Genomic DNA, 15,625 nt, shown 5'->3' with positions numbered 1-15,625 from the left:
AAGTTTCCTTTCATGTGACATAAAGGTCCTAAAGCATTTTATAACACTGCAATCATTAATGTGTCTTTGAAACACACCCAGCACTAGAAAAGAATAGTAATAACTGGCATTTCAAAACTCTATTACTAAAAAATTTGAAAACAGCTAGGGATAGAAGCACTTCAGAACTCATGAAATGCAGCCCCTTGCTTCTTGGAAATGAGTGCCATAAACTATAGCAGAGTCATTTGTATCTATTGGATTCCTCTAGGTTTGGTGTGAAAGAGATTTTGCTGCTTGTTTCAGAAGTCTGCAAGGCTGGAGCAAGGCCACAGGTAATGGTGCATCCCAGCACAGGCTGCGTAAACTTTAGCAAGTTTCCTCAGCTCTCCAAGCCTCAGTTTCCAAATTTCTAAAGTAAGACTAATGATGCTTATCTCATAGGTTTAAAATGGCTGTGGGGATTAAACAACAAATGTAAATCAATCAATCAATCTCTCTCTCTCTCTCTCTCTCTCTCTCTTTATTTTGAGACAGAGTTTCACTCTTGTTGCCCATGCTGGAGTGCAGTGGCAGTCTCGGCTCACTGAAACCTCCACCTCCTGGGTTCAAGTGATTCTTCTGCCTCAGCCTCCTGAGTAGCTGGGATTGTAGACACCTGCCACCACACCTGGCTAATTTTTGTATTTTTAGTAGAGACAGGGTTTCATCATGTTGGCCAGGCTGGTCTCAAACTCCTGACCTCAGGTTCCACCTGCCTCGGCCTCCCCAAGTGCTGGGATTACAGGGGTGAGCCACTGTGCCCGACCAATATAAATCTCTTAACTCAATACTGCACATAGTAGGTATGTGGAACTGAAAATTCCTTATCTTCCTCGTGAGAGTGTGGGCTTTAGAATCAAATGGACCTGAGTCTGAATCCCTTTTCTTACATTTACTTTCTGTGTCATTTTGAAGGGGCAGTTTTACCTCCTTGGGCTGCAGTTTTTCAAACTCTAAAATGGTCTCAATTATATCTACCTTGCTGGGGTTGTTGGGTAGAAAAGAGAGAATTTATACAAAAAACCTAGTACATAGGAAGACATGAGATGACAGAAAGTACTCATCACAGCCTAAAGGATACTTTCAAATATGGGTTAAGATATTTGTACATGTATGTCTGTGTGCCTATGTGTGTGTATGTAGGATGTGTGTGCATTCAATGCATAGAAGGGAAGAACTGTCAAAGCTTCCCTTTGTCCCTGCCACTAGCCACAGTTGTGTGATGTGGGAACTTGAATTTGAGTGATGTAGAGTCAGTGCTAACTGAACAGGGTAAACGAATTCTCTTTATTCCTTTGCTGGGTGACACACATCATATAGATCCTCCCTCCGCCCACCCTCTTTTGAACTACATCTAAGAATCCTTTCATCCGAGAAGTTCAAAGTATGCCCACTTACCTATGCATCTTAGTGAAATCTTCCTTTCTAATGCCCATACTTTGGGACAAATAGGTAACGGAAATTAACTTATCAGACATTTGTGTTAGCCATCAGGGACACATGGTATCTGACCACAGTGGCTCTAATTTGTTTCCAAGGCCAATTATTTAAATAGCGGAGGATAAAATATAATCTTGAGGCATTCCCTCCTGACAAACAATGCGTTAAGATGGAAATTCCAGTTAAACCAGATACAAATTGCTGTTTTTTCTTAAGTAGTATGACCTTGATTTCCATGAAGACCAGCATAGTGACCGCCAGCAATGTTAGTGCTGTCTGATCATGTTTTCTTAATCCTGTAGTGTGAGTAAAAAAGGGTATTGTTAAATGTGTTATGGATTACATTTAGAGTTGATTTATCAAATTCAAAGGCCAAGTCCTGCCCTTGGATGTGTTCAATGTATAAATGTGCATTCCTGGCCAGAGGAGCATCTGCTTGAAGTACAATGCTCTTTTGCTAATGGAATCTAATTTAGAGCTCACTGGAGGTAGAGGTGCACCCTGGGCACCTAGTACCTGCTGGCTCCTGCTGTACTCACAGTTCACAGTGACCTTGACTTGTTTGACATCCGCTGAGGAGACCTCGTTGGCAGCTTTGCACTCATATTTGCCTGACTGCTCCCTGGTGATGCCGAGGATCTCCAGGTATTCTTCTTCTCCTTCAAATTCCCTTCCTGAAAAACAGAGGTTTTCATGATTCTTTTTTAAAGTCTGAAATAGGCAGCAGATCCTCTCATTATTCTTTTTAAAAGCAATAAATCCATATTTCTTTTCAATGATTTGACAATGTACTTTGTCTGACATCAGATTCCACAGAAGCAGACCTCAAGACAAAAAGTCTTGTGAAAGTGATTGAGTAGAAAATGCTCTCAGGAAAAACCAGAAAGAAAATGGGAAAATGGGACTTGGAAGAGAAAGAAGTCAAGCAAGGGTGCAATGTCAAGCTAAGTCCCACAGAGAGCAACTGTGGCTCAGTCTTTCAGGGAGGCCTGGGGACAGCTCATGTCATACTTCAAAATGATTCTGATCATGAGGCTGGGAGCTGGGGTGTTTATAGGTGCAGGCACTCACCAGTCACTGGTTAAGGGTTTGGAACAAAGTGGGAGCTGGCAGGAGGTACATGCAAATCATAAAGTGCTGTGAGGGGCTATGGCACCAACATCATCTGTCACACCACGCTGCAAAGCACTCTTTTTTTGTTGTGCAAGGCACTCTTTACACCAACATTGTTATTAGACAAAGTGGCTTCCTTTTGAGAAGCCACCACTCTTCTCTAGATTCTGTTAAATTCTGTTCATAAGGATTGTATGCTAGACTGTCTTGACAGTTGTGTCCTATATCAAACTACATCATCATAGAGGCTTTTAGGCCATGGGCCAGATCCATGAGAATGTGCTGCTGATGGTGTGTTTGTGATGGACTGTGTCATCTGGGGTTTGGGGTAGGGAGTTAAATATCACTGGCTTAAAAGTTTGGATTAGGAATAGGGAGGTCCTGTTTGGAAAAATCTACATAATTGAGTGTGTGCATTTTAGTAAAGTAATCTCAACTAAGGAAACCTTGTTTAAATTCCCCTATGTGGAGTATAATTGATTAAACTATTTTCTTCCTGAAGAGATGGAGAGAGAAATAAGGAAGAAGTGGAGGGGGAGAAAAATGAAAAGAAGAAAGAGAAGGTGATGAGGAAATGAGATTGGGCAGCAGGAAGAGCTTAGCCAGAGCTTGGCCAGAAAGGCCCAAGGACTTCAACTCTAGCTAAATTGAACCCCCTTGCCCCCAAATTTCAAAACTCCACTGTTACACGAGTTAGGATAGAGCAGCTGGGAAGGGTGTTAAAGAACACAGTCCTGCAACCATGATGCTCCTGGTCATTCCACACTAAATGGAACCAGTCATTAGCTCTGCTCAAATGCCACAAGCTGTTTTCCTTTTCTGGGAAGTCCCCGATGACCAAATCAACATAACAGACAGTTAGCAAGGAGACAAATTTACTCTAAATATGTCAGTTAAACCTGTTAACTAGGCTCCCAACAGAACATGGGGCTTCTCTGCTAACATTCTATAACACAACTCTCTGGATATTCCAAGCTTCAAGTCTTCTCTCAATTGTCAATATCACTAGTTTTGAGGAAACTATACAATCTTGATTAAAAAAACAGGCAAGAGTAATATACCATTATTTGGTTCTGAAGTTCTGCACATTATCTAGCATATGCTTCTACTGAGAATTTTTTTTTATAAGAGGTTATTTTTTTCCTGTCTACGTTTTTCTCTTCTTCCTTGCTAAAATTTAAAGCAAGTACTTAGATCTGATTTTACATGTTACAGAAGTAGAATGTAGTAGGGAAGAAAAAGTAATCTCAGAAAGGTAACTGGCCACTTTTCTGGATTAATTGGGCAGGATTTGGGATTGAAGAGGTAAAAAAGATCTTTCCTGCATATTGTTTCTATGGACTAAGTGTCATGCCAACTATTTGATGCTAAGACTCTTCTAGCTGAACATAAATACCCTGAAGGCTAATGGCAACTTTGACAATTAGTTTTTTATTTAGCAGGCAGAAATAGGTATAAGCTCATTGAAAACCTAGAATGCAGAGGTGGAATAGAAAGTAAGATAGCATTATTTATTTTGAGCATAATGGTAAATTGTAATGAGAAAATAGTTAATAATAATTTTAGAATGTTTTAGTATTTCTTCCCATCCTGCATATTCCCCACCCATAATCTTAACCTTGGTTGGGGACAGAGCTGTCAGTAGAAGGAGAGAACAAGGATAATCTTAGAGATGCTTGGCAACACTGAATTCTTTCCAATTCCCATGAAATACCTAGAAATGGTGGATTATGGGTCCCTACTTTGCTTTTTGAATTTCTAAAACAGAAACAAAAACAAAACAGTTGCAGGAGAGAGAAAGATTATTTTTAGCTGCACCAACTAAAGCCCTACCGATTCTGGAAGATGGCACCTGTGAGAGTAAGTACTAAGATGAATGAGAGAAAATAAAACAATATTTATTGTGTTTGGGGCCTGGCATTCTTACGTTACCAATATAAATATTAATAATCTGGTTTTTTCCTGATAAGCAGATAACAAAACATGTCCTTATCAGATAAACTTTCAATCTCATGTCTCTAGAATTTCCCCTAAACTACCTGAGGATAAAAGGAGAGTTTTCCCTTAAGAGACCCACATGGGAGGCAGAGACACTATTTTTGCTTCTCCTGTGATAGCTCTCCTCCTCTCCAATGGCAGCCTCTGTCTCTAGCACACGATGTGCATAGCTGTCTCAATAAAGTGGGAGCAGGCTCAAGGTGCAAACCAACTACAGGCAGAGGAAACTGCACTGTATTCCATCATCCAACCAATCTCATCCAACAATTCTCTTGCTCCTTTCTTTCTTTTTCCCTGATGTGTCCGTTCTCATGAGAGCAAATTTTCTCCAGTTCTTTCAGTTCTGACTGGCTGCTCTCAACCCAAGAGTCCTGCCAGTATTTCCTTTCATTCTCTCAACCTTAAGAAGACTCTCAGGCCAGAAACTGAATTTAAAACATTGAGAGACATCCCTGGGCCCTCCCTCTTGTCATGCTTCCTTTCCCTATCCCTGGATCCTCCAGTTGAAACTCTTGCATTCCCTGGCCCTTCCTGATTAGTCTGTTCTAGTCACACCCGGGAGACTTTTCCCATAATGCATTATCTCTATTGCTTCACTTGAGAATTTCTTACCAATTCACAGAAATTTAACAGGAAATGGGAGCTTTTCTGTTGCTGGAAAGCCAAAGCTCCAGATTGTAAGCGCCGCAGGGACCATGCCTTACGCATAATATCCTCATGAACTAGCACAGGGTTTGACTCAGATTAGTCACTCAATAAATGTTTGTTGAGTTAGCTCGCTACAGACTCAATGCTTGTGTTTCTCCAAAATTCATATGTTGAAACTTAATCCTCAAAGTGATGATGGTATTTGGAAGTATACCTCTTTGGAGGTGATTGGGTCAGGAAGATGGAGGCTTCATGAATGAGATTAGTGCACTTATAAAAGAAGCTGCAGGCTGGGTATGGTGACTTATGCCTGTAACCCTAGCACTTTGGGAGGCCGAGGCGGGTGGGTCACTTGAGGTCAAGAGTTCGAAACGAGCCTGGCCAACATGGTGAAACCTCGTTTCTACTAAAAATACAAAAAAATTAGCGGGGCGTGGTGGCATATGCCTGTGATCCCAGCTATTTGGGAGGCTGAGGCAGGAGAATTGCTTCAACCCAGGAGGCGGAGGTTGCAGTGAGCTGAGATTGAGCCACTGCACTCCAGCCTGGGCGACAGAGCAAGACTCCATCTCAAAAAAAAAAAAAAAAGGAAAAAAAAAGAAAATAGAAAAGAAAACAGAAACTCCAGAGTTCCTTCGCCTCTTCTGCCATGTAAGGACACAGAGAAAAGACAGCTGTCTCTGAATCAGGAATTGGGCCCTCATCACACAGCAAATTTGCTGGCACCTTGATCTTGGACTTCCCAAGCTCTGAAACTGCGAGAAATACATTTCAGTTGTTTATAAGCTACCCAGTCTATGGTATTTTTGTTATAGTAACCTGAATGGACTGAGCTAAATCCGAACTGAGTTAAGAAACTCAAAGAGATTCTAGAGTTATTGTCAGCACTTCCTGTAGTTTAAGAGATAGAGCTAAGTATTGAAAAGTGGCTAAGTATTTCTGTCAGAGAAGTTGGCATAAAACTCCACTGCCTTTTAATGATCCTAATAGAGTTCTCTTTTACTGGGGAAGAAAGGGTGTGCTGAGTACTCTGTTGCTGAATGACTGCACGGGGGCATATCTGGCCATGTCCCAAGGAATTATCTGCCATGGCGAGTTATCGTTTTGGAAACCAACAGAACTCCCTGTGGACACAGGCACGATACAATCTCAGCAAGTGCCATTTCTTGTTTTAAGGCATGGAATATACCACCTGAATCTTGAGTCACAAAATTCTAAAATGCACTCAGATTCTCCTGTTCCTTTCTTTCCCTTTGTCCCCATGTGCCTGTCCCCAAGAGGGTAACTTTTCTCCATTTCTTTCAGTTCGCCCTGACTGGCTACTCTCAACCCCAGGGTCCTGCCAATATTGTCTTTTATTCTCTCAACCTTAAAAAGACCCTCAGGCCAGAAACAGACACAAAACCTACTGTTTAAGTTCTCTGGTAGACGGGTTCTATGGCCACAATTTGGGTCGTTCTCTTGTTCCTATTATTTTTTGTCCTTACAGAAATGTTTACTTGAAATGCAAATTTCAGTATTTTGGTATTTTAAACATCTCAACCAATTTCCACAAGCCTGCTCACATCGCTGAGTGTTATATTTATTCTGGGATCTAATGTTTAGTTTAAATCTCCCTTTGCTTAATGTGTTTTTGTGTCTCCTGGCAATATTCAGCTACCAGGCTAAATAACTTCTCATCCTCCTCAGTGTATGCACCTTTTAAACTCTTGCACATAATTAGCATATCCCTTCTTAGTCACTGTTTACTGAAGTTGTACATATTAGTTCTTTTAATATTTCTTCATAAGTCAGAAAGAAGGGCCTAGAGCTAATGGCAAGAGAAAAGTGTTCTCTCCTATGTTCCCAAATGTGGAGGCAAATCAGCCAGGAATAACACCAATTAAAGTATGCCAGGTGCTGCCTTCTGAGTACAGTGCCTTCAGAGTCCCATACTTTAGTGAACCCTGAAGTTCCTATGCAAAATGTTGACTTATTTAGATTTATAAGGTCAACCAAGCATTTGTAACAAGGAGCCATTTGAAATTAAATGTATTTCCATGGTGCTGCTTTCTCTCATTCCCTTTCTTTCTCTCCTCCCTCTCCCTCCTTCTATCCTCCCATATCTCTCTCTGTCTCTCTGTCTCTCTCTCTCACACACACACCCATGCGCACACACGCACACACCCACACACACACCCACAAATAACTAGTTATTTACATATAAGATTTTACTGTTAACTTTTCGGGAGCAGCACACACATTTCCTCATCCTCAAATATTTGCTTCCTAAACAGAGCAGTACTAGTTTCAAAAGCTTCCCAGGACATGACAAGCAGCCCCATATTTGTAATGAAAAACATTTTTTAAAGACTATTACTTTAATAATCATTATAGTACCTATCTTTCCTTACATTTGAGATACAAAAAAATACAATTTAGGAAACTTGCTAAATTCGAGCATTTCGTGACTTTAAAAATTTAGAATTCCAAGGAAAGTATGTTAGGAAATGAATGGATCATTTTTTCACTGTTCTGAGAAGACTTTTGTAAGTACAGCATCTCAGTAGATCAGTGTTTCACAGATGGGAAGATGTGCTTGAAATGAGGTGGCTATTCCTTTTACTCATCCACGTTTGAATATTTACATGTAAGTGGCTATAAACACATTAGCTATAAACACAACCATACATACAGTTTAATGAAAAGCAAAGCACTGGAATTTATCTTGCAAGATGTATATGTGTGCATATTTGTGTTTGTGTGGGTCTGTGATTGGAAACGTGAATGAAGTAGGCAAGCAAGAAAAGCAAGCTATGAACTTCTACCTGTGAAAATTAGAGGACAAAAGATCACGAATCAATGATGCCATTTGAAGTTTCCTGTGAGAACTTCAAATGCTGTACCATGTTTCTGTTCTTACAGTATGTTTCATGTTTTCCTTTTGTTTTCCCCTAAGGACATGCTCACCTATTCCTGTTTTTGTTTTCTTCCCTGCTTTCCTGCACATCACGTTCTACACAAAAATGATAAGGAAAGGAAGACAGAAAGACACACAAGAAATCTAGAAGATGCCTGCAGTAGGGTTCTGTTTGTATTTCCAGCCATGTTTCTCTCCAGATTCTTTGAAGTTTTTGCTTCTCCGCTTCACATTCCACCTTAGAGATCCCTTAGTGTTTGACAATGTTGCTGTCCAAAGGCTGAAACCACTTCTCATCCTCACTTTTCACCACTAAAAGGGAGGGGTGAAGAGTGGTAAATGATCCCTGATTGAAAGAAGGCAGGGAAGGGGTAGATGCAGTCGTCAAAAGCAACAACCACAGGAAGATGAGACACAGGGAAGAACAAGGTATTGAAGGGGATGAAGAAAAAACAAAACAAAACAAAACGGAGCGATGTGATATAATGAGAATGATTTTAGGGAAGAGTTGGAGGAATGGAAATGAAAGCAGAGAGTTCTCTGAAGAAAGAGGCATATGACTATTAAGACATTTGAGCTGCATGCAAGGGAAGGGGTGGGTTACTCTGCTATAGAAATGTTCCCTATTTGAATAACAAGACACAACAGGGGGTGGATTATGCAAATTGGCCCCATGCCTTATGCAACCCCCAAGGATGTAGTTAGTACACAGAAACCAGTGACAAGAACAATGCCAGGGAAGATTCACAACTGGCTTTGGCTCTATGAATGAGCATGGGCCAAACGAAAAAGAACACCCTGGGATTATTTTTCCTGGCATCCAGAGAGATCCAATTCATTATGATTTGCATTTTTGCTTTCACATATAAAAAATAAGCCAGCTGAAATAGTTTGAGCTCAGCTTCCAACCTGAGGCTGCCATGCATGCATCCTTTTTTCAGTCCTGGGCCATGACATTCTTTTATTGTATTTATACTAAGCCATTACCCCCTACTTGGTGTCAGTTTTTAGAAACTGCCCTGCCCTTCTAAATGTGATGCTTGAAGTCAGAATCCCCTATATTTAGTTCTCTGAAGGGAACTGTACTGAGAATAGCTATGGTTACATTGTAAGGCTTTACCACTGTAAAAACCACATTTGGTTTTGATCATCACTGTATCCTTTCCCTAGCGTGTAGCACAATGTCAGAACCTATTAAAAGTTTAAGAAATATTGTAGAGTGACTGTTGAATGAGCTACTGCTTAATAAACACTTGTTAGGCACTGTGCTGAGTGACTCAGATATATTATCTTATTTAATTCACAATAGTTTTAAGATTGCTTGCATATGTGTAACACATAGGAACACAGGTTAGGATTGGACAAGAAACTTGCCCAAGCTTATAATCTAGTAAGGAAGACATGAGCTTTGACCCAGGTCTGTGGACTTTTGGGATTCATGTTCCTAACTAAGCATGCCTACTTTTATCATTAGAATGCTGAAAGATGCTATAGTTGGCTGAATTCTTAGCTCTCAGAATCTGCTTTATTTCTTTCTTTCGAGTATAGAATGGGAGATTGAGAATAAGACATGTGAGAAATTTCCAAAGCAATGCAGCTCAATTATTGATAAAGAAGGTAAAAAGACAGGCTTCATTTTTTATGAGGTTTGCCCACTTCACTTAACTTCCTTATTGAAAAGATCAAATGAACCAATAAATGAGGGGAAAATAGTTGGTCTTTAAAAATTTAGCCTCTTAACCATTTATTTTTAGGAGTCCCTCCATTAGCAATAAAAACCTATTGGTACAGCAACCAGCAAAGGAGCCACATGGACAGTGTAGAGTAGACTTAGTAGTAGAGAAGATTTCCTGGGAGAAATAAGTTTTCAGGAACTTAAGAAATGCAAGTGGAGAAAAAATTAGAGCTGGCAAATTGTAAAAGGGTGTGGAAATCTGATAAACCTGACTAAACTGAAGTCTCTGAGCAGGAAAAATGAGCACGGTGATGTATGAAGACATGCACTGGGATGTGAGGGGTGGTATGAGGACTCTGGGTTTGCTATGTTAGGTACTGCTAAATCCTCTTTAAGCCTTCCAGCACCCACAGGGTACTGAGTACAATGGCATTATTCTGTAATTTGTTTTCTTCCTTTTTTCCTCCCTCCTCCCCTCCTCCTATCCCTCCCTCTTTCCTCCCCTCCTTCCCTCCCTCCCTCCCTCCCTCCTTCCCTCCCTTCCTTCCTTCCTCCCTCCCTCACTCCCTCCCTCCCTCCCTCCTTCTCTCCCTCCCTCCTTCTCTCCCTCCCTCCCTCCACACCATATAGGAAACATGATGTGTAAGCATAAAATCCTATGAAAATTCTATTTGTTTGAAGTCCTTTATACACCAACACTATTTACTCTCAGTGCCTGTTTCTTAACATTGAGTACTAACATGTATTTTGATGAACCTTCCTGTGAATTACTGTGAAAGTGGAGATGGGCTCTTCAAGGATTTCAAAAGAATTGTGATCAACCTTGTTTAACTGAAGTGGCTGCCTGGGGAATGATGTTGAGAAGGATTCTGAGGTGGTGTCTGGGCTCAGTGGGAGAGAGTGGCACTGTCCCCTTGGAGGGCAGGGGAAGGAATGTGGTCCCTGTACACAGACCCTCACCTGCCCTGAATTTCCTGCAGTCCACTTGGTTTTCTCAGGTATAAAGAAATGTATTCTAAATGCAGTATGTAGGTTGGAAGCTAATGACTTCCTAAGTGCAAATGCAGGTGGAATCACTTGGCGAATTAGGAGGGGGTACTTATTTTGGAGTGAAGATAATGACTTTCATTCTTGATATGGTTGGTATTAGGTTTTCCTGGGGCATACTGTGGAGTACATTCTATAGGTACTTGGAAATATGGGGTTGGTAAGAGATTTGAGCTAACTGTGGATTTAAATTTGTAATCTACACATGGGTTGTAATTCAAATCACTGGAGCAGGGGCTGCAGAGCCTTTGTAGGATGTAGCTCATAAAGCCAGCACCCACTCTCCTACTTCATTTTTATGACCTTAGGGGTGTGGGGAAGAAGAGGCAAAACTGAAAACAAAGGATTAAAAAAGCCCCAAATACTTAAAGAGTCCTTTGGGAATAAAATGGAAGTAAAGATTCCTGCAGATGTTAATTGTTTTTTAGGCTTTTTCCTAAAACGTGGGGGCAGGGGGTTGGTTGGCGGGGGTTGGTTGGCAGAGCCAAAGATTAGAATTGCTGGACAGAGTCAGCAACAAGCAAGATCACTCACCATTGTCATCAGAACTGTGGGGGTATTACCAGAACTGTTATTAGCAACTCTGCCATGGCTCAGGATTAAATATCAAGAGAGATGAGAGCAGCAGTTGCTGTTTTTAAGAGTCACATAAATCAATTGGCATTTAGTAAGTGAATGTGTTAAACTCAGCAGGGTGATTGCACTATGGAAGGATTGCTAGGCAGAGTTTTGAAGCTGCCACAGAAGCCTTTGAAATGTAATTAAAAGAAAGCAGACAATAACACCATCTAGCCCTTCACCCTTTCTTAACAGACCCTCATGTTGCAATGACCTCATATGGGTTCACACTAAAATCCCAGATCTGCTTCTTCAGCTAGGCCCAGTGCTGAATGAGCTATTTGATCCAATTTGGAGAACTGTTCTTACTTTAAGTCAATACATAAGTAATGAAGAGAAAAGAAGGGTAAGGAGCGGGAGTGGGGCAGAAGAGGAAAAGGTTTAGGTATGAACTAAAGTGATGTTCTTGGAATGTTTCCATTTAACACAAGGTAGGCATCTCAAAGGTCAAAACAAATTATTAGTAAAGGGTCCAGCCATTGGCTTCTTCATTTTGACCAAAAGGTACAAGCTAAAAATTACTCCATCAACATTCATTTTGGGTTGCAGGCCTCTGCTTACCATCACCCCTCAATCTGGGCTCAGGATTTTTAGCCTTTCTGTAAAGGAGATGGGTCACAGTGGGAGTGGAGGTCCCAGCTGCAGTATCAGGAGTGCAGGTAGAGGTGGAGTGGGAGAGAAAAGAAGAGAGAACTTGCCTGTTCTTGAAAGCAGTCCCTCTCCCAGGCTGGGCCCATGCGCTCCTAGAAGGCTATGAGGCCACTGGGCCAAAGCTTAATAGGAAAACAGCAGCGATTTGTCTCCACTGCTATTTATGTTTCAAGTGCTCGACAGGCTGTCAGTGCAAGTGAGGGTCGCTAAATTTACTGCCTTTCAGATCACTGCTACAGTCCCGGACTTGACAAGTCACTTCATTTAAAAAGCGCAGTATGGGCCGGGCGCGGTGGCTCAAGCCTGTAATCCCAGCACTTTGGGAGGCCGAGGCGGGCGGATCACAAGGTCAGGAGATCGAGACCACAGTGAAACCCCGTCTCTACTAAAAATACAAAAAATTAGCCGGGCGCGGTGGCGGGCGCCTGTAGTCCCAGCTACTCAGGAGGCTGAGGCAGGAGAATGGCGGGAACCGGGGAGGCGGAGCGTGCAGTGAGCGGAGATTGCACCACTGCACTCCAGCCTGGGCAACAGCGTGAACTCCGTCTCAAAAAAAAAAAAAAAAAAAAAAAAAGCGCAGTATAAGGGTGTTTCCTCCACTCCTTTTTAAATAAAAACAAAGGGAGAAGAAAAGTCCACCTCAGAAGTTTAAATGGTTGAAATAAAGAAAGTCCACAAGACTGTCTTATCCTGAGGGGTGGACATCAGAGGGACAGTGCTATTTTCACACACTCACCTCTAATTAAAATGGCAAGTGAGGGAGAGGGATGACCCCAGGGTTCTTGGTTTGACTGATCTGTCTACTGGATGATATTTTTATGGGTGGTTGGGAGTGATTGGGGGGGTAATAGTATGAGTTTTTGTATCTATTGAATTGGAATGCTTAAAGGACACTCAAATGGAGATTCCTTCTAAACAATGGGATACAAATAAAGGATAAAAATACTTATTCATATACAACACATTTGCATATATATATGTGTATGTGTGTATATATATTATATACATATATATAATATATATAATGTTTACATAATGTTAACAATCTTGCTTCTGGGTTGTGGGACCAGGAGGCCCAGAAGTGTGTGGTCAGGGAATTTCTCTTCATTTGATGCCTTCCTATCCTGCTTGAATTTTTGACATAGATTATATATATATCACTTTTATAATGCAATATTTTGAAAGGAAACTGAATTTAATAATTTCAGTGTTGGGGAAATACATACCTATTCTTCTGACTGTAACCTAAGGGCGGGTTTCTCAGAATGAAAAAGAAAATCTGTACGATTTTTCTATTTCTGGCATAAGGGAAAAAGAATGATTAGGAAAATTAGACACCAATTCCGAATGACAGGAGGAATAGTAAGCAAGTTGACATTATATAAAATCAGAACAATTTTCTAATTAGATGGACAAAAATTTTCAGCGACTATCCATGGGCATCGTGTGTTGCAACCTACCTCCTTACTGTTCAACTGTGTCTATTAAAGAATTGTAACCACAGATCCAGTCCACTTGGCCCCCAAAGCAGTGAGACTTGGGCCTGGCCAATTGTTAGAAGCACTTTGCTCATGATGGACAGGTGTCTGGACTTAAGAGTGCTGACTCTGAAGGTGGCAGGTAGCTGTATGTGCACTCAAATGAATTTTCCTTACTATTCTCCACGCCATGGTACCAGTTTGTCTGATTGCTCTTTGATCCTTGTTACTGGCAGTCAGATTGCACTCCAGTTCCCAGCTTGCACTAAAGTTGAACTAAATTAAGAATTTGACCCATCATTTAGTTGTCACCATCACTTTTCCTACAGGGCTGAACCCTTCTCGCTGTATTTTATAGTTGACTAATAGCCTACTTGCATTGGTGCAGAATCATTCCCAAGAAATATCCGTGCTTTGGTATTACCCCTTTGGATCTGAGTATTCTGAGAACAAGCCCAACCTGAGTTTCCCTAATTATATGAACTATAAATCTTACAGGAAAGGGGAAAAGTTCTGAGGTGGAGGTAGAAAGAACTCATCCTTTGTTTTAACTCAAGTCTTTTAAACTCCCTCAGCCCAGGAAACAGCTTATTTTCCTTTCTCACTGGGAACTTCTAAGTTCCCTAGCGTCCTAGTACCGCCCCCTAATCTTACCAGCCTAAAGAGTGTGAACCGCAAAATGATTTTCATGAAAGTGTACGATTCATAGAGTGCACATGGAGAATTTTCATGGATAGAGGGAGCTAACTAATACCTGCCATACAAAGTGTCAGGTTGTGCAGTATTTTTCTATTATATATAGCACAGAACTTAGGATCTCTATCAAGCACTTAAATGTACTCAATCATTTGTTTATATGAGAGAAAAACATTATTGTGCAATGTCTTAGCCCTTTGCTGAAGCTATTTCATTTTATTCTTGGGGGTTGACCAGAAGATTGACCCCCTCGCCTCCTGTACCTATCACATGCGACCTCATGCAACCACGCAGAATAACTGTCTAGAGATCACTTGCTAATGGATGTCAATGTACAACCTATCAAATGCTTGTTTAAGACACCTAATAATTGCAAGGCATATCTATTTGGTATGCTACTACCAGTTTATTCAAGTCTTTGGATTCTATCCAAGAATCACATATTTAGAAAGCAAACCATTTTGACCATAATTATTTCAGTACTTCCTAGAAATGGCTTTACTGAAGTGAGACCATGGACTTTTCTATAAAGACTATTTAAAAATTACCCCTTTGAACACATTTTCTATGCATTTCATAAATTTCAGTCAAACATATTGTCTAACATATTACTCAATATTCGTTATAAAAGGATCTTTTTAGTTTCCAGAAAATATGTCTCTGTAGATGCCTTTTTCAACTCTTGCTACTATTTTGAAATAAAAAATAAACTATGTGAATCTATTTATTTTCCCTTTTGCTTTCACTTTAAAAAATTATACAAATATAGCATCCAGGTGTGGTGATCAGCTTATCTCAGATTCTGATCAGCATCTGTATAGGTGTTTCTCAGTGATCCCTGGACCACCTATAAGATAATCACACTGGAAACTGCTAATACATGCAGATCACTGGGCTCTTTCACAGACTTACTGAAACAGAATTTCTTGGGATGAGGCTCAGGAATCCATTAATTTACAAAATCTACCAGGTGATAATCAAGAACCCCTACATTTGGTAAGCATCCTTCTGATCTTACTAGTTTGGCATTCAGAAACATATACCTTTTCTTTTCTCAAGGGAATTAGGTTAACTCCAGACACAGAAATCAGCTTGACCTGGGATCAGGGATCAATCCAGTATTTAGGTCAGGAAATATTGAAGGAGACAAGTTAAATTACGAGGAGAATCAACATTCTGTCTTGAACTCAATTCCCATTTCTGAATTTACAATTCAGTCTCCATTTGTTGGGTAGCCCTTCATGTCATGTGGATTGTTTACATCTGCTAGTTTATCTATACAGGCTTCTTCTTTTCTCTCTGTGTGTCTCTTGTTAACCAATGAAGGAAGTGAAGTTTAGA

The 15,625-nt window shown here is 40.7% G+C and overlaps 1 protein-coding gene across 1 annotated transcript in view; it reads right to left on the bottom strand.

The window, feature by feature from the left end:
• The window catches only part of LSAMP (limbic system associated membrane protein), a 649,962-nt gene that overhangs the window by 45,190 nt on the left and 589,147 nt on the right, over positions 1–15,625 (bottom strand). Inside the window, exon 4 of the mRNA XM_015129946.3 lies at positions 2,001–2,135. Coding sequence (XP_014985432.1) covers positions 2,001–2,135 — 135 coding nt within the window. The remainder of the gene's footprint in view (positions 1–2,000; positions 2,136–15,625) is intronic.

This window comes from Macaca mulatta, chromosome 2 (assembly GCF_049350105.2).
Source record: "Macaca mulatta isolate MMU2019108-1 chromosome 2, T2T-MMU8v2.0, whole genome shotgun sequence".
NCBI lineage: Eukaryota > Metazoa > Chordata > Mammalia > Primates > Cercopithecidae > Macaca > Macaca mulatta.
Note: the sequence above shows the minus strand (reverse complement) of the source record. Positions and strands in the feature narration are given on the sequence as shown.